Here is a 20,534-nt window from a genome sequence, read left to right on the forward strand (position 1 = left end):
AGTGTCTGACCGTCTCCTGTATCATTGTCTGCACAGTCTCTGACCGTCTCCTGTATCATTGTCTGCACAATGTCTGACCATCTCCTGTATCATTGTCTGCATAGTCTCTGACCGTCTCCTGTATCATTGTCTGCACAGTCTCTGACCGTCTCCTGTATCATTGTCTGCACAGTCTCTGACCATCTCCTGTATCATTGTCTGCAAAGTGTCTGACCATTTCCTGTATCATTGTCTGCACAGTGTCTGACCATCTCCTGTAGCATTGTCTGCACAGCGTCTGACCGTCTCCTGTATCATTGTCTGCACAGTCTCTGACCGTCTCCTGTATCATTGTCTGCACAGTGTCTGACCATCTCCTGTATCATTGTCTGCACAGTCTCTGACCGTCTCCTGTATCATTGTCTGCACAATGTCTGACCATTTCCTGTATCATTGCCTGCACAGTGTCTGACCATTTCCTGTATCATTGCCTGCACAGTGTCTGACCATTTCCTGTATCATTGTCTGCACAGTGTCTGACCATCTCCTGTATCATTGTCTGCACAGTGTCTGACCGTCTCCTGTATCATTGCCTGCACAGTGTCTGACCATTTCCTGTATCATTGTCTGCACAGTGTCTGACCATCTCCTGTATCATTGTCTGCACAGTGTCTGACCGTCTCCTGTATTATTGTCTGCACAGTGTCTGACCATCTCCTGTATCATTGTCTGCACAGTGTCTGACCGTCTCCTGTATCATTGCCTGCACAGTGTCTGACCGTCTCCTGTATCATTGTCTGCACAGTGTCTGACCGTCTCTTGTATCATTGTCTGCACAGTGTCTGACCATCTCCTGTATCATTGTCTGCACAGTCTCTGACCGTCTCCTGTATCATTGTCTGCACAGTGTCTGACCATCTCCTGTATCATTGCCTGCACAGTGTCTGACCATTTCCTGTATCATTGTCTGCACAGTGTCTGACCATCTCCTGTATCATTGTCTGCACTGTGTCTGACCGTCTCCTGTATCATTGCCTGCACAGTGCCTGACCATTTCCTGTATCATTGTCTGCACAGTGTCTGACCATCTCCTGTATCATTGTCTGCACAGTGTCTGACCGTCTCCTGTGCACAGTCTCTGACTGTCTCCTGTATAATTGTCTGCACAGTCTCTGACCATCACCTGCATCTTTGTGGTTTGATTGTCTGTCAGCACCCTGTCTGGCTCCAACATTTGTTACCGTGTTAGCCAGGTAAGAGTTTGCTTGTCATTACCATAATAAAACCATCTCCTGTATCATTGTCTTCAAAGTCTCTGACCTTAAAAAAGTTTACTACTATTATAACCTCACAGGAGGTTTGTGTATGAGCCTCAACTATAGTTAGCACATATATTGTGGTATTGTATTAATATTGTTGTATTTTGAAGCAAAGTGTTTTTTTTTTAGTTGGCTTTCAGTAAGTGCCTGAGAAAGGACCCTGGCGTAAGTCTTTGCTAATAGGATACCCTTACACCAGGCTGTTTTCCTGCAGGCACCTTAAATAGACACCTGTTCAGAATTGATAGGTATTTGTTGGAGCAGCACCATGGTATTTGTAGATCAAACAGAATCATCTTCCTTGGCTGTAAAGGATAGGAGAGTTTAATTCCACTTTAAGGCTGTCAGCAGATTGGCCTCTACAAACTGTAGAGTGAATGGGGCCTCATGCCTAAGTTTTGTCTAAGGCCTCACAAAGTCTAGAGCCGCCTCTGAAAAGATGTATATAATTAACAACTTTTATGCCGCGTACACACGGTCGGAGAATCCGTCGGAATGCGTCTTATCGGACCGTGTCGTCAGATAATCCGACTGTGTGTGGTATGCATCGGACTGATTCCGTCCGAATCTCTGTCGGACCCAATTTTCCAACATGTTGGAAATATTTCCCGACCAACTGAGCCGGTCGGACGTAATCCGATCATGTGTAGAGAATTTTGATCGGACCAAGTGCCACGCATGCTCAGATCAAATTCCTACATCAAAGCTATTGGCTACTAGCCTGAATGTAGTCCCATCATAACAAAATTACGTCATCACGTTCTGAAAGATCGGATTTTTTGACAACTTAGTCCGACCGTGTGTATGCAACAGTTTCGGACACAATCCGTCAGACTAAATCTGACGGACAAAATCCGACGGATTTGGTTGGCAGAATCTCCGAACGTGTGTACAGGGGCTTAGGCCTCTCCAGTCAGTCAGGTGATGCAGAGGCAGTATAACGCCTCTTCACTGTCTGTCAAAAGTTCTGAAGAGCGATCTGAACATGGATGGCTCTTTAGAGAGCATTGCACACGTGAACAAGTCCTTATGGTGACACTGTGATTGCTGTGTCAGTGATCAGGGGATGCTATAACTGATGTGGCAGTGATCAGGGACACTGTGACTGCTGTGCAACAACCCTTTCACACGTTTGGGTTGGTGCGGCTGCTGGATTCCTGCAGCAAGAATCTATGGATTCCTTTTGAAATAACTGGGTTATGTCATCAGCAGTGGCTGATAAACCCATTTAAACTAATGAGCTAATAGTAATTCTTGTTTTACTGTTGTTTACTATTGTGATGATGTGATTGACCACAGCTAGCACATGGTAAAGGGCTGATGTGATTGGCCCTGTACACCATGTGAGCACTGTGACCAATGACAGAGATCACAATAGTAAAAATGTACTCATGAATGGCTGCCATTCATGACAATTATTGGTGAGCACGTGATCACTGTGATTGGTCACAGTGATCACATAGTACCTAGGCCGATACATGTGCAAGCTTTTAGGACCTGAGCACAGGTATTTCCTATTTCTGTTGCATTACAAGTCAGTGACCAGACCTGAACCTAATGGCTCTCTCCCAATTTGTGTCTGTTGTTGAAGAACGGGTTAGGGACTGGCCATACAGGGATTACTTTGGCGCAGTTGGCTAACTCATGTATATGTAATGTATTGCAATGTGTGTGAGCTAAAAATCCCTTTTTTTTATTGCAAATCTTACTGGAAAGGGTATATAGCAGTATGCAGAGGATTCATCCAGAATTTTCAGGGGCCACATGATAGGCTGGGATAACATATGAAGTCTACCCGGGATAGTAGGGCACCCACTCGGCTGGTTAAAATTAGTTAGGGTTTAGCTTGGAATTTCTTTCTAAACCATAACAAAACAAAAATGTAATTTTGCAGCTTGCCAGTCCTTAGATGTGGTGATTGCATTCGTTTGAATTTTTTAGGCTAAGAACATTTTCAGCAAGTACAAAAAATACCTCTTGATCTTGCTAGAAATGTGGTGTCATTGTCAATTCCTGTCAACTGAGCAGCCTTATCTTTCTTGTATAAATTACTAATCTTCAATGTACCATCACTATAACGGAGAAGAACAAAGGTAGACATATTTGTAGAACAACCTGGGTGACAACCATGGCTCCTTTCATAGATAAAGTAAAAGCAATAAGTGTAGGAGGGACATGGAGTGTGTTATTTGCAGGTTTACCAGGTAAAATTAAAGAAAAAAAAAACTAAAAGGAAAATGAATGCAGCCACTTTGGACTAGTAGATATATACAATATACAATATATTAAATTTTTGTTTTTGAAGTTAAATATGTTTCATGAAACCTGAGGTTACTTCAAGCATCTCCAGTATAAAAAAGTGTAATCCATAATTTGAATTGCTGGATAATCTGTTATTAGGCCATGTGGTAAGCTTAGCATGTCTGTTGCATAGTGAAATGTGCTATGTGTGCACTTTAATTTTTACCAGTGATGATAAAGGGTTTGATGTCTGCTAAACTAAACCTGTCACACAAGAGAAATATGGCAACTGACATAGTTGTCCTTCTTTCAGCAAATGCTGGACACCTGGTGGTTTCCAGCTTCAGTACTGATTACAGACCCAGGATAAGCATGCAGCTGGTGAACTCAACAAATTCAGAAGTCCTGATCTGCATACCCAGGCCAATGACTCAGGAGCATCTTTTTTAACACAGCAGTAATGACGACTTCAGTTTTTTCCTTCTGACTGTCCACAGACGTGTTTTCTTGTGTTTTGACAGTTCATGCATATCTGCTTAGATGATATGAATTACAGCATATCTGTAGTTCACTGAAGATTGCACAAATGGAAATAGACAAAAAATGAGCATTGGTTTAAGAATGTTTCTTCCCACCAGCATAGGGTCCATACAACTGAACTTTGAGAAAATCACAATCTCAATGCTCCAGTTCTCCCCTCAGTTAGGCTGCCAGCTAAGGTGTCTAGGAACCCTGCCTCTACCTTCTCTATAAGCAGACATTTAAATACTTGGACAATTACTGCAGCAAATCAGATTCTCCCATACTGTACTGAAGATATTAAGGGGACACTGTGGTTGCTACTGGTAATGGAAATAGTTCCCAATAACTTATTTTGCATTATAATTTGTTGTGTTTACATTAAAGTTATTTGATGTGACTTTTATATTGTGACATATTGTTTTGCTATTGTATTTACAATAGAAAGTTGTAGATTGCCACACAATGGGGCAAACACACAATTTGCAATTCCTCTGCCTTTTTCTTAACGGCTATTGAAATAAGGTATCAGCCACATACTGTAGGAAGTGCATTGATTTTAATGAGTTAACAAACTCATATACTTGCATTGTGAAAAGGATTAATAAACCATAGCTATTTTTTCACACAGCTCTTAGCAGAGCCAACATATGCATTGGGTATACAAGGTTTCCTCCATGTAGGGTGTCTAAACAATTAGGCTTCATGTACACTGCTGCTGGTACATAGACGTTTAGGAGCAGGTTTTCAGCTGCTCCTGAACTCTCCTTTATGCCATCTTATCAGTAAACGTACACAGGGTCGTTTATAGTCGTTTCTAGGCAGTTGAGTTTAAAAGCCTTTTTTGTGAAGCAAAAAAATGCGTTCAGGACGGATGTTCAGAGGCATTTGAAATGCCAAATGCCTGTAATAGCTTTTAAATGCGGTAACTCATGTTTAGCCGTGTTTCGTTTATAGGCGTTTTTAATTGATTATTGAAAAAAAAATGCTTGTAAACGTAAATGCAGCTAAAAACGGCTAAACGCGGCAAAACTTACGTTTTTAAACGTCAGTTACTATCTGTCAAGTTAAATTGTTCAGGAGAGGTTGTAAAACGCACCGTGTACATTAAGCCTAACAAATATATAAGGGTTTTTGAAACTTCAGCACACAGGGCACTTGGAAGTCCGTAGGAAAACATTTAATTTAAGAAGCTTTAAGAAGCTTTGTATTAATGAGCATAAAATTCACACATTTTTATTTGAATTATTACACATGGTAAGCGACTTACATAAATTTGGTTGTTTTTGAACCGTTTCTGTATCTCATACAATAGGCTGCTATCCGTGAGTTCACTGAGAGTTGCTAAGTCATCATTTGGAGCTGCTGGCATTAATTTGATCTGAGCAAACAAAAGAAAGAATATTTAACTCAATGTTCATTATAAAATACTCACAACATATTATTCAACAGAGAAATCAAGTCAAGTCACAAAGCAAAGTAATAAATAAATACTACTACTACTACTACTACTACTACTACTACTACTACTAATAATAATAATAATAATAATAACTAATTAATAATACATTATATATATTTATTTGTATTGTATACCTAAAAGCAGAACTAAACCTAACTTGTCAAAACTACACAAGAGACATGCTATATCTCATCTGTAACAATAAACACCAGTCTTTTTATAGTTTTCTATTGAATGTACACTGAACTGTGCACACGTAGCTCAGAGTGCATTTCAGGCACATGCCTGCTGTGCCAGAATGACTGAATTCCATGCGCATGTGAAGGATGATGTCATGGCCAATTAAGAGGCTGAAAACTTGTCACCCAAGGAGAAGATGACAGCGACCAGTGAGGAATGTAACCACTGCATCACTGGAAGGTGGAGTTTAGCATATTGAGGAGTTTAGTTTTGCTTTAGGCACTCTCTGTTCACTGAACCCCGCTTAGCTGGCAGATAGCTGGTTTGTGTCTATACCGCTTATGCAGAGCAGACAAAGACATAGCCCATTTTCCTCTATAGGTGGTCATATGTGAACGGATCACCTGTTCATTTACACCCAATTGCCATTCTATCTAATATGCTAGATGGGTGGGGAAGAGATTCTCATCTGTTTGTTTTTAGCGTTATTAGATGTTGGTGGGTGTAAACAGAAACATGTTCAATTACATCAGATGTTCCAAAGAGGACAATGGAAAACTGACAGGCAGACAAGATTAGTCTGCTTGTGTGAAAGGTACCTTAAGGGTCCAAATTGCCTCTATATCTGAGCCTGGCCATACAAAAAAAAAAAAATTATGCATTTCTTTCATGGAAAAATCTACTTTTTCAGGAGTATTGGGGCAGTATACATCATACTGTACATGACTTGGGCACCTTTGGGCATTATGCTATTCTTCTTTGGTATTTCCCTTCTCTGGCTCCTCCCTCCAGGTATGTTATCCAATAAAGTAATATAAATATATCTGTGTCTCCAATTGGTGTCTTTTCAAATATTACACCTTCTATTTCTTTTGTATGTTAGAAAATGGCAATAAAAATGACCTCCAAAAATATAGACTTCACCTAAGACAACAAATAATGTATCAACCTAGGCACCAGGGTGGCTTGTCAGTTCCCCACATGGTGAACTATTATGCCACTGTGCAAATGAACTTATGTGAGCTTATTATCTGGGGAATGGGCCTATAAACCGGGTAACATTGGAGACTGCAGAACTTAATCCTATCTCATCCGAGACACTCTTCCAAAAGGTTCACTAACAAATTATGAATCTGATCATTTGTCTTTCTTTACAAATATGAAACAGTTTGAAAGACTTTGGCAAATTGATGTTTCCAAATGCATTTGGAAACGTCAATTTACCAAAGTCTTTCAAACTGTTTCATATTTGTAAAGAAAGACAAATGATCAGATTCATAATTTGTTACATCCTTGTTACAGGCCCTGATGTAATTTTAACATTATGTATATATATATATATATATATATATATATATATATATATATATATATATATATATATAATACACACACACACACACACACACTAAAGATCCACCTGCATAGAGTCATTATATCATCGGTTTATAAAGTCCTGTTAGAAAGCCATCTCTCCAAGCCAACAATATGTTGAGCACCGGAAAAATGCCTTGGTGAAATCATAGACCAATGGTATACCCCGTCCAATTGTTCAATAATTGCTTCATCTATAGAACTATAGATAGTACATATATTTTTTGTTTCTGTATTTTCAGTTTTTTTCCTATGTTGAATATACATAATGAATGTGTATATGTAATTTTTGTGAATTGTTTTTCTTTTTATTTTTCTTGTTGAAATGTAAGACTGTTTTTCTATGAAAATTTTCCAATAAAAGAATTAAAAAAAAAATCGATAGAATCCAACTTTAGATTGATCATATGCAGCTAGATGGTGCTGCGACTTCAGTTTTAGGATTTTGTTTTAAGGGCTGTCAAACCCTAAGTACCCATTTTCATATTCAGTAGGTTCTTATATAAGAAGATTTTGGAGCAGGGTATACCAGATGGTCTACATCCTTCTGAGCAGAGGTATCCTAACAAATCCTAAAGATGCCTTACTAAACTTGAAACCTGGGCACCGCACAAACAATATCTCTTGAATGAAAGATGTCTGTGATTCTAAATGATAAGTTATGTAAGTTTCAACATGTCTGGACTGCTTAAATTAAATATTATTTCCTTAGAGCTCTTTCACACTGGGGCGGATGGGCATCTGCGGTAAAGCAGTGCTTTTTTTTACTGTCCTGCAAGCACACTGCTCCAGTGTGAAAGCCCTCCTCACACTGGAGAGACAGGAGAGGCTCTTTACAGGCGCTATGCAGGCACTATTTTTAGCACTGTAGCACCTGTAAAGGGCCTCAGTGTGAAAGGGGTCTTAAGGATGTTAATCACGCACTACAGACCATCTGCTTATCCTCTGACATCTAGGCCACCCTGCTTGGTCATCAAGTGGCTTCTACCCACCCCTGGAGGATTTTTACCCTCTACCCTCATCCACCTTGTCCTCCTAGTGTGCCCCGCTCTTCTTCTTCTTCTTTTTTGTTCTCTTAGGCCCCTTTCACATGGGACGGATCAGTAATGATCCGCCCCGTGATGATCCGCTTGCTCAGCGGGGATCGCTCCGTTGTCCCCGCTGAGCCGGCGGATAAAAGGGCAGTCCCTGCACACTGTGCAGGGACCGCCCTGTCAGCTCTTCGCTCTCCTCTATGGGGATCAGATGAGCACGGACCGTCTATCCGTGTTCATCCGATCCTCTCTGCAGACGGATAGAAAAATAGGATTTTCCTCCGTCTGCAGAATCGGACAATTGCAGAGGCGGGCGATATCGGGTGTCTGCGGATGTTCGTCCGCAGACACCCGCTATCCCATAGGAATGCATGTATGTCCGTATTTCATCTGCAAATGGATGGATGAAATACGGACATAATGTCCGCATGTGTGAAAGGGGCCTTACTCTCCACCTTTCTAATTGGTCACTACATCACAGTTAGGCTTTCAGGGTTTTTTTTTTTGATCAGACTCCCTGAGGGTACCTAATACATTGGATACAGAAGAATTTTTCCCGGCCTCAGATTATTATTGTTATGTGCACTGATTTACGTGTATTTACCCTCTTTGATTGGAATTATGATTGCTGTTCTTAAAGTGGAGGTTCACACAAAAAAGGAACCTCCTACTTTTCGGAACCCTCCACCCCTCCGGTGTCACATTTGGCACCTTTCAGGGGGGAGGGGGTGCAGATACCTGTATAATACAGGTATCAGGTATTTGCACCCACTTCCGAGCATAGATATCCACAGAATCTTTTTTCATTAAATTCTTTAATGAAAACTCGTTAAAACTGAAAAAAAAACACAAGTACACACAATCTGACATTTTTTTTAGCTTAATTTCTTTTTTTTCTTTTTTTCATTAACTGGAGCTCTTCTTTAAGCTTTTATCTTGACAAAACTTAAGCAATGTCATATTAGTAGGATTACTAAAATCTCCCATTGAACTACCCACTTACAGTGTTTTGGTGACCACTCAACCTGTCTATGTAACAATCATCTCCCAACTTGTCTCTGATCCTGAGTAATTTCCTTTAAATTATTCTAAGATCAAAACGCTCCAATACCTATCCTAGTCCCCCTGCCCCTAAATACTTACTTGGCTTTTTTCCACCAATCCAGTGCTGTCCTGGCTACAGCACAACTTCTCCACATTCTGCTTTCAGAGGAGACTCCTGTGAGCTGGGGCATGGCTTGCTGGTTCTATATGTGTCTATGGATGCACAAAGTCCACGGTGAGAGCACGCCCATACAGGCTCTCCCTTAGCACATTGCTTGCTAAGGCGGTATCCAGAGAAAAAAAAGGAGAGAACAGCTCCAGCAGGGGACTCCATAAGTATGGGATTTATTGTGCAATATCACTGTACAGAGCAGGTAAGTGTAACTAGTACCTAGTCACCCTGGGGCGCGAGCATAGAAACATATAAAAATTATGGCAGAAAAAAAACTGAGTAGTCCATTGAGATAATAGCTACATTTCCACATACATGGAGAATGAAAGTAGCCACCCTGCAACAAAGTCAGGTCATAGCAGCAAAGCAGCAGCAAGCAAGAAAAAAAAAAAGGAATTCGGAGAATGGGAGAAAGCTGCGAACAATAGAAGATTTTTTTCTTTCGATTTTGTTCTTTAAATTTAGTGGCACTTTACAGTAATTTAGGACTATAGCAGTTTTTTTTGCTTTTTTTGTTTTTTTATGGCTGGGTTTAGAGTAAACAGGCGGAGGGTTAGGGTTTAGATGAGAATTCAACTTAGAGGTATGACACCCTAAATGCAAGCTTTAGAAATGTGGGCAGGGAGAAGGGATACAAAGATAGCCATGTGCTATTACCTTAATAAAATCTTAAAATGTTGTTATCAACCCCATTGAGGTTAATTAGGCCAAAAAACAAAGTGAGCAATGAAGGAGATCAACAGAAAAAACATACAGTGCAACATTGGCTGTTGCTAAACAAATACAGTAGTTTTGGGTAAGCTCTTTGTTATAGAATGGCCTGTAGCAGATTAAACCTCATATATGGGAAAAGGCATGTGTTAAATCAAATTAGAGGTTTGACACAAAGAAACAAAAGGTGGTGAAGTCTACAGCAATAATCTGCTATATCCTGAAATTTGCAATTTGCACCCTCTTGTATAGATCCTGTGGCTTTTGATGAGCATTTTCTGTGGCTGAAGTGACTTTAGGGTTAATTTTTAGAGGACTACCTTTGAGGTGGACTTGAAATTTACCCTGACAGAAAGATGCACAAAACTCCAAGTGTCTTGCAATAATTTTTAATGATTGCACCTAAACAAGAAGCCTGTGTTCCCAAACAGGCATTAAAACAGTATTGAACCCAAACCCAAAAGTAAACATTTAATATATAATGCAGCTTACTGATTCTTCGATGTGATCTGTGCGTTCTTTTTTTTAGAATGTCTTTCTTCTATTTTCATCTGGTGATCCAGGCAGCAAGTCTGTTGTTTTTTCAAAAGCACAAGCTCTCGAGCAGAATGTATCAGTTTACATGGATGAGACAAACCCTTTAACACTGGCTGTATAAAATGATCAGATTTATTTAAAACCTTTATCCCAAAAGAAAAAAAGTTTGCTGTAACAGATTATAAAGTGTGAGCTGGAGTTTGGCTTCCCTCCACCCAGACTGACAATGATGCTGACTGCTGTGCTTTCTGTGCTCATTCATCCGTAGTCTCGCTAACACCGGAAGTGTGTTACTGGCCAGATCACCAGAGGAAAACAGAGGGAAAAAATCCAAAAGAAACAAAAACTGATGCAGCCACCACATCTAATGATGGGTAAACTGTAATTTAATACTTTTTTGTTTTGGTTTTTCTACTACTTTAAAATCTGTATAAATAATCTTCAAAGGTATTAATATGCAACACATACATTAAAAAAAAACGTTTTGGGTATTAACCACTTCAGCCCCGGACCAATTAACAGCCTAAGGACCAGAGGTCTTTTTACAATTTCGCACTGCACTGCTTTAACTGGTAATTGCGCGGTTATGCAATGTTGTACCCAAACAAAATTTGCATCCTTTTCTTCCCACAAATAGAGCTTTCTTTTCATGGTATTTGATTGCCTCTGCGATTTTTATTTTTTGCAATATAAATGGAAAAAGACCGAAAATTTTGAGAAAAAAATATATTTCTACTTTTTGTTATAAGAAAAATCGAATAAACTAAATTTTAGTCATACATTTAGGGCAAAATGTATTCAGCCACATGTCTTTAGTAAAAAAAATGTCAATAAGCGTATATTTTTCGGTTGTCCCAGTGATTGTATAATGACACAAAAAAAAAAAAGTTTACAAAAAGTTGTCACTAAATGATATATTGCTCACACATGCCATAGTTATATGTGGAATTGTACCCCAAAATATATTCTGCTGCTTCTCCTGAGTACGGGGATACCACATATGTGGGACTTTTTGGGAGTCTAGCCGCGTACGGCACCCCGAAAACCAATCACTGCCTTCAGGATTTCTAAGGGTGCAAATTTTTGATTTCACTCCTCACTACCTATCACAGTTTCGAAGGCCATAAAATGCCAAAATAACACAAATCCCCCCCCCCAAATGACCCCATTTTGGAAAGTTTTCCACACGTTGCAGGAATATTACAATTTTTTTTTTTTTTGCACAAAGTTGTCACTAAATGATATATTGCTCACACATGCTATGGGCATAAGTCAAATTACACCCCAAAATAAATTCTGCTGCTTCTCCCGAGTACGGGGATACCACATGTAGGGGACTTTTTGGGAGCCTAGCCACGTACTGGACCCCAAAAAACCAAGCACTGCCTTCCGGATTTAAATATAAAACGCTACCAAAAAAAACTGTTAGCGATCGCAGGGATCAGGCCTGACTCTGCGATCGCTGTAGTTATAAACTAAACTGCTGGGGACGCTAGTATAGATCTGATCAGATCAGATATTGATCTGTTCAGATTCTATACCACTACGGGAGGTGTATGCTTTGCGCGTGGGTGTTAGCGGTACTGGCACTAACCTAGCGCTGCCTGGGGCGACGCAGACCCTGACCCTAAAACCTAATTGATATCACCCGCCGGGTGATCAGGGGGTTAAACCTTTATTGGGCAATAAATGGTGGGTGCCCTGATGCTATAAAAAGCTAACTAACCAGAGTCACCCGTAACGCTTATACGTTGATCACTGGTGAAAGGGTTAACTAGGGGCAATCAGGGGTTTCAAATTTTTATTAGGTAGTATATGGGGGTCCCTGGCGCTATATAAAAACCTGACGGGGAACCTAAATAACTAACTGGCTAACCAGCGTCACCAGTGACACTTATACGGTGATCGCTGGTGAAAGGGTTAACTAGGGGCAATCAAGGGGTTAAAACCATTATTGGGTAGTATATGGGGGTACCTAGCGCTATAAAAACCTGGTGGTGAACCTAAAAAAATAACTAGCTACCTAGCGACACTAGTGACACTAATGCAGCGATCAGAAAAATGATCGCTTAGTGACACTGGCAAAAAGGGGTGAAAGGGTTAACTAGGGGCAATCATGGGGTTAAAACCGCTATTGGGTAATATATCGGGGTACCTAGCGCTATAAAAACCTGGCGGTGAACCTAAAAAAATAACTAGCTACCTAGCGACACTAGTGACACTAATGCAGCGATCAGAAAAATGATCGCTTAGTGACACTGGCAAAAGGGGGTGAAAGGGTTATCTAGGGGCAATCAGGGGGTTAAAACCGTTATTGGGTAGTATATCAGGGTACCTAACGCTATAAAAACCTGGCGGTGAACCTAAAAAAATAACTAGCTACCTAGCGACACTAGCGACACTAGCGACACTAATGCAGCGATCAGAAAAATGATCGCTTAGTGACACTGGCAAAAGGGGGTGAAAGGGTTAATTAGGGGTAATCAGGGGGTTAAAACCATTATTGGGTAGCATATCAGGGTACCTAGTGCTGTAAAAACCTGGAGGTGAACCTAAAAAAATAACTAGCTACCTAGCAACACTAGCAACACTAATGCAGCGATCAGAAAATGATCGCTTAGTGACACTGGCAAAAGGGGGTGAAAGGGTTGACTCTAATCAGGGGGTTAAATCTTTATTGGGGGGGGGGTAGGGGGCTACCCTGGACCTAACACTAACTGCCCTGACACTTTTTACTTTTACAACTGACACTGAATGCAGTGATCAGTAAATAAATGATCACTGCAATCAGTGACACTGTGACTGGGGGGGAGGGGGGCGGGGGGACATCGGAGGGCGATCGGGGGGGTGATCGGGGGGGGTTGTGTGCCTATGTGTTCGTTAGTGTCAGTGTAGTGTTTGGTGCAGACTTACTGTGTCCTCTCCTCGTAGCCCGGTCAATAAGACCGCCCCGAGGAGAATGACATCACTTCCTCCCTGCCTGTGTATACAATACACAGTGGGAGGAAGCTTCTCATTCGCCAGGAGCGATCGAGAGGGGATGGCCAGAAACCAAGGGCCATCCCCTCATCCCGGATCGCTCCTGAAGCGAACCGGACCGCCGCATCCAGCGTGAGGGGGTCCGATCAGACCCCCCACCCGCTGGAAGGCAAGCACGTACATGTACGTTCTTGTGCCTGTACATGCCATTGCAATGACGTACATTGGCATGCGGCGGTCCTTAAGTGGTTAATAGGAGAAACACCCAAGACTTACCCAAAAGGGGAAGTTCTGCTTTTCCTCTCCCCCTTCCTCCTTTATAATTGGCACATTATTTAATTTGGGGTGGTGCAAGTACCTGATTTGGACAGGTGCCCCCACATCCAGGCAGATTGCTGTGGCGATCTGAGTGGAAGTTTGGCCCCCTCTCCTTCTGGGAAATTTTACAGGTACCAGAAGACTGCTGGACCAATCAGAAAACGCAGCGCCTCGTATATAGCCATTTCCCTTAGTGAAGATACAGACGCCTGCACCCAAAACTGATTGAAGAATGAGCTAAAGACATCCCTGGATCCAGGGGAAGGAAAGTGTCTATATATTTAAAGTCAACAGCTACAGTATTTGTAGCTGCTTACTTTACATTTTGGAGGGGAGACTGGAGCTCCTTTTTAACCCCATCTTCTGTTCCATTACATACCTGTTCCAGTTTAGCAGAACTGGTCATATTGATTCTTTCAGAAGCACTGTCTTGCGAATAATGCTTGCTTAATGTCTTTGTTGAATCTTTGAACATTGTGTCTTTTTCCAGCAAACTATCTTGCTTAGAAATTGGTATTGCCAATGGACGTCTACAAAAAAAAAAAAGAGAGAGAGTGTATTAGAGATAAGTGAAATTAGCTCAGCCAGAATCTCCCTAGAATAGAAACAATTAATATGGAGGATTTTGGATGAACTTGTGCCCAGACTGAGGAAGGCAAAAGACATGCAGCTAGTAATATTTAAAATTCCACTCAGTGCCAGCCATGCCTACGTTGGCAGAATAATCATGGAACTAGACTGTGCTAAGAAAACAGATCAATAAGTCATCTAATATTTTTGAGGTGAAGCTACCAGTAAATGTGAATCTTTTAAAAGGACAGTGCAAACATTCATCACAGGCTACAAACTGGCCATTTTCTCCAAACTGATCAGCATTTATCTTTGACAACAGGTAAATATTAAGTGAAATTCTATATATTTAGCAAAGTATAAAAATTTCCTGATTTTCAGCATGCATTGGTTTTATAAGTATCTTTCAAAGTATTGTTAAATTTGAAACAGGAAGTATACAGTTTTTAAAGGCTTATATTAAAGATATTTGTTCAATATATACTGTATGTATAATGTTAGTAACTTGCCCACCTCTATCAGGTATAGCCTCTCTAATCAGCTGAGGTCTGTCCTAACTCAATATTTGTATGTCACTTCTATGCATCATAAACTATGAAGCAACTGATGGGTGTCATAGCTCTTAAGTATCCATATTTGAAAAGAAATTGTGGGAAAAGTAAAAAAAGGCAAGGCTCAGAGAGAGCAGGGCCACATGGGAAAAGGGAACAAGGTTCAGGCTAGTCAAGCATGCAACCCACAGCAACCTGCAATCAACACCACTCCATGGGAGCCCACATCTTAAGGATATTTTACCTGTAAAGGTACACATGGACTTCTACCTGTAAAGGTACGCCTGGGCAGCTGAAAAGTAGTCAGTTAGGTACTTGAGAGTTTTGGACTGTACTGCTGCAGCTTCTAAGTAAATTTTGTTAACTGTTTCTGAGCCTGGTCTGAAGTTATTCAAAGGGGTGCATGGTGGTACATGGTGTATTAGAAGAACAGGGCCTGTAAAGCTAATTGCATATTGTACTTATTTGTAGCCTAAATCAAATCAAATACTGAAATTTGCATTTACAACTGTAGTTTTGCAAATTTTGGAAATTTCTGTAAAAACTTGGTAGTGGCAGTAACTTTTGGGTGTCGTGTCAGTAAATTGCAATCTGATAGGTTGGCAACACTGGGAGAGTTGGAGCAGGAGAGTAGTTGCCATGGGTAACCATGAACTGGTGAATGTGTACAGCAGCCAGACAGTGAGGACCGGTACCAGGCTCGGTTGACATGTCCTCCGGTAGTGGGGGGGGGGGGGGCAGTATTCTGCCTCCCTCCCTAGGGGTTGGTTCCCTAAAAAAGGGTCGCAACCATGGTATGGAGATCCCATGTATCCAGCTGTATGGTACAGGAGAGAGAAGGAGATAATTATGTGCACGTATGAGGTCTGCGCTAGTGCACAGCAGGACCCTATTCTCTCACTGGGAGTGAAGTGGCAGAGTTCTGCTGGATTGGTGGAGAGGGCATGAGCTCAACGTTGTCACTCCTAAATGCAACATTCATAGAGCAAAGTTGTGCAGTAACATAGCACAGAATGTTTACAGAGAACCTGCATACACTGTACGGCCCATCTCTAAGCTGGGGTTCTGCCTCAATGTAGACTTTCACACAATGACATGTAATAGGCACTTTGCTATATTTTTAATACTACAAAAGAATTATGACAGGACAAGCCACCCAATAGCTATTTTAGCTGATAGATAAAAGGGACATACAAATTGTATGCAGTTGTAGTGAGACAACCGTGATCCCTTTATGTTCAAGGCAGATAAGATACAAACAGATAAATACAAACAAGAAAAGATGCCTGGGGAAAACAGGAAAATATAATATGTAAAATGTTAATGGAATACCAGCTAGAGAAAGAAGACAAGCAAATTAAGAAAGCAAATGCACAGCCCACAGGCCAAGTGCTGCAACTGAAAACAAAGGCAGAAGGGAGGATTGGTGTGATGAAGAATGTCAGATGTTAAAAGAGAATTGAAATGAAAATGTTAAATAGTTGAAGAAGAGCAAATGAAAATAAATATAGAGCAGCATCAAGAGGAGTTAAAGGTTTTCAGAAGAAAAAAAAAGAGGAAATGGGAAGGTTAGATAAACATATTTACTAAAAGCATAAGAGCAAAAAGTTGTAAGAAGTATTACAATATGGTAAGTGAAAATCATTTTCTTGGAGTATATTACAGGACACAGGAAGAGAATTCAGAAAAAATGGATTATGCAGCCACTTTTAGAAGATTGGGCTCCTTCCACTCCACTCTTAACATTCCTTTATTTTTTTAGTAAGCAATAAAAACACCAGGAAAAATATTTTACGATAAGTGAAAAATCCTACTTTCTTAATTGTACACTAAAGAACACAGGATTGGTATGCAGGAACATTTGGCTATCCAAAAGCAGTCCAACTGAGGGATGGGCAACAGAATTAACAAGGACTAACAAACCCATAAAAAACAAAAAGGTAACTGAGGTGGCTCAACCTGAAGAACCTTACAACTGAAGCCAGCATCAGCAGAGTCTGGAACATTCAACTGGTCGAACTCAAAGATCATGCGAACAGAAGACCAGGTTGCAGCTTTGCAAATTAAAGAAAAAGATGCTAGAAAAGAGGGAACCTTGCCCTTGAGGTCATAAACTAGAATGTTGAGCTATCACATCCACCTAGGGATAGTGGAACGAGAAGCAGGATGTCCCTTATGGGGACGAGTAGAAATGACAAACAGGGAATCAGGCTATCAAAAGGCAGCTGAGAGATAAACTCAAACAATGCATACCATAGCCAGACATTTGGGGGGGGGGGGGGGGGGTCTTCTTAGGAGGTTTAGAAGAGGTTTAGAAGAACAAACAGATGGTAGAAAAATGTCATGGGTGGTCTTCGAATTACTGATAAAACCAATTTGATATATCACAAAATAACTGGGGAAAATACAGGAGAAATAATGTAAGCGGCACCCTGTAAAAATGAATGCTCTCTAGAAAAGAATAGCTAAAGTCAAGATTTTACCCTTGGCACTTAAGGCCAAATGCTGATCCAGACCAAACAAAAAAAATAAAAAAAATCATCTCATGCAGAACTTCCTGGAATGGAGTTTCCTCTTACACTAAGAAATACAATTTCCAAGTGCAATAGACTTTTTGAGAAGTCAATTTCCCAGCTTTCAAGAATGCAGGGATGACTGAATCTGATATCTGTCGGGACCTGGGCTTCAGACAACTAATTAAATCCAGTAACTGAGCATCAGGGGGGTAAACTGCCCTTGGGACAGAAGCTTTGGATGATCTGGGAGGGCCCACAGAGAGTCTGCCAAATGCCTGATGAGGTCTTAGCCCTTGTACACACAGTCGGAAATTCCGACCACAAAATCCGTCTGATTTTTTCAGACGGATTTTGTCTGAAACTGGTGTTGCATACACACGGTCGGACAAAGTTGTCGGAAAAAACTATCGTTCGGAACGTGATGGCGTTCATTCGTTACGACGGGACTACGTTCAGGCTAATAGCCAATAGCTTTGGTCTCGTAATTTGATCTGAGCGTGCATGGCACTTTGTCCGATCGTAATTCTCTACAAACTTTGTTTTCCAATGGAAAAAGTCCGATGGAGCCCACACACGGTCGGATTATCCGACAATACGGTCCAATCGGGCATTTTCCGTCGGAATGTCCGACCGTGTGTACAAGGGCTTAGACCATGCCCCTTAGCCCAGATTGGTGAAAATAAGAATGTTTTCCATCTTGATCTTGCAGGTGAGAAAGGAGCTTCAGAGGGGGAAAAGCATAGATCAGGTTGAACTGTATATGGGACAAAAGAAAGACTGGTTCAAATAAATCATTAGGCCCAAGACCCTCATAGAATGGAATTTTAAATGGCTTCTGGACTGCAAAGTTCCAATGTAGGAGTTGAGAGATTGGAATTAGTCCAAGAACAGCTAAACCTTTGACACAGGCATGTCTAAAATTAGGCTCAGATACTCCAAGCAATGGGGTGGTTCAAGCACTGATTTCTGAAGATTAATGCCGCATACAGACGATCGGAATTTTGGTCGGAAAAAGCTCGGATGGTTTTCCCAATGGAAATATGTAATGAACCTATGGTCTACACTGAGAGCTGTATTGCACAAAACATTTGTTTTTTTTCTTGCATTTGTGTAAGTGAGGCAAAGGATCTCTTATGCTGCGTACACAAGACTGGAATTTTGGTCAGAAAAAGCTCTGATGGTTTTCCCGACGGAATTCCAACGGGATTTCGCTCAAGCTGTCTTGCATACACACGGTCACACCAAATTCCGACCGCCAAGAATGCGGTAACATACAACACGTACGACGGGACTAGAAAAAGGAAGATCAATACCCAGTAGCCAATAGCTTCCATCTCGTAGTTGAATCTGAGCATGCGTGAGTTTTTGCACATCGGAATTGCATACGCACAGTTGCATTCATCGGTCTTTTGCTGGCTGAAATTCTGATCGTGTGTACGTGGCATTAGGATGAACCTGAATCTCTGCAGGGTCTGTACAGTCCATTTGACAGGACCAGAGGTGACTTTCTCTCAGAAAGAGGTTGCCCAGATATCCCATTATGGGTATGCCTGAGAGCAGCACTTTGGTGAAGACCCATGGTACAGTGTACCAAAGTGAAGGGCAACAAACTGGTAGTGTTCCATTTCTACAAAAAAACACAGATAGCATAAATGAACCTGGAAAACGGCAGACATGCAAGTAGACAACCTTCATGTCCACAGAGGCCAGAAGGTGGCCTGGATGGAGGAAGCAATGACTGATCAGGAGGATTCCATATGAATTTTTTGTACCCAGAAGAAGGTCTTAAGAACCTTTTGATCCAATAATGCCACGTACACACGTAGCCGACTATCCGACGGACTTAGTCTGGCGGACTTCCCGCCAGACTGTCCGTAGGACTTTCCGAACAGGCTACTTGCCCACACACGGCACTTTTTCAGCGGACTAATACAGCGTACTAAGTCCGCCGTACTATCCGCCCTACTTTTGAAATGAACAGACCCACGCACACACGTGGAGGAAAGTCCGCTCATTTCGAGCGCGTCTCCAGGTAGGCGGGGCCCGCGAAGGAGATGCCGCTGGCCCCGCCACCTGGAATGAATTTAAAGGGGAACCCCAACGCCCAAAAAAATCGGTGTGGGGGTTCCCCCCAAGTCCACAACAGACCCCTGTCCGAGCACACTACCCGGCCGGCCAGGAAAGGAGGGGTGAGCGAGCGCCCCCTCCTGAGCCGTACCAGGCCATGTGCCCTCAACATGGGGGGTGCCTTGGGGAAGGGGGGGCCGCGCCCCCCCACCCCAAAGCACCTTGTCCCCATGTTGATGAGGACAAGGGCCTCTCCCCGACAACCCTGGCCGTTGGTTGTCGGGGTCTGCGGGCGAGGGGCTTATCGAAATCCGGGAGCCCCCTTTATTAAGGGGCCCCCGGATACCGGCCCCCCACCCTATGTGAATGAGTATGGGGTACAATGTACCCCCTACCCATTCACCTGTAAAATAAAGTACAAAAAAAACACAACACACAAGATAAAATAGTTTATTGCACAGCTCCGGGGGTCTTCTCGCCGGACTCCTCCGCTATCTTCTTGTAGCTCTTTTACTAGCGGAGGAGTCTGGCTTTCTTCCTCGCTGCCGCCCTCTTCTTCCGACTCCGGGGTCTTGTCCCCCCTCTTCGGTTCTTCTGCCGGGCCACCCCGCCTTCTTATAGCTCTTCTACAGGCAGTGGCCCGGTCTTCTGTCGCCGCCGTCGCCGCCGCCGCCGCCGTCGCCTTCTGTTCTGTTATTCTCTTCTTCTTCTTCTTCAGATGTTGCCTCGTCGAGTCCTCCGCTCACAATGGCTCTGACCGGGCACGCAGCGACTTATATAGGGACATCACCGGTTGATGTCCCCGCCTATTATGATGTCACAGTCCCAGCATCCTCTGGGACTGTGACACCATAATGGGCGGGGACATCATCCGGTGATGTCCCTATATAAGTTGCCGCGTGCCCGGTCAGAGCCATTGTGAGCGGAGGACTCGACGAGGCAACATCTGAAGAAGAAGAGA

General features: G+C 42.1%; 1 protein-coding gene across 3 annotated transcripts in view; it reads right to left on the reverse strand.

Annotated features, from left to right (window-relative positions):
- Window positions 1–20,534, reverse strand: part of MYO16 (myosin XVI) — a 555,564-nt gene that overhangs the window by 288,230 nt on the left and 246,800 nt on the right. For all 3 annotated transcript variants that reach the window (XM_077482903.1, XM_077482902.1, XM_077482901.1), the window contains exons 10-11: window positions 14,249–14,399; window positions 5,329–5,439 (exon numbers count right to left, since the gene is read on the reverse strand). In XM_077482903.1, the coding sequence (XP_077339029.1) occupies window positions 5,329–5,439; window positions 14,249–14,399 (262 nt within the window). The remainder of the gene's footprint in view (window positions 1–5,328; window positions 5,440–14,248; window positions 14,400–20,534) is intronic.

The sequence above is a fragment of the Lithobates pipiens genome, unplaced genomic scaffold, assembly GCF_037356315.1.
Source record: "Lithobates pipiens isolate NorthernLeopardFrog02 unplaced genomic scaffold, aLitPip1_a1.2 Scaffold_16, whole genome shotgun sequence".
NCBI classification, from domain to species: domain Eukaryota; kingdom Metazoa; phylum Chordata; class Amphibia; order Anura; family Ranidae; genus Lithobates; species Lithobates pipiens.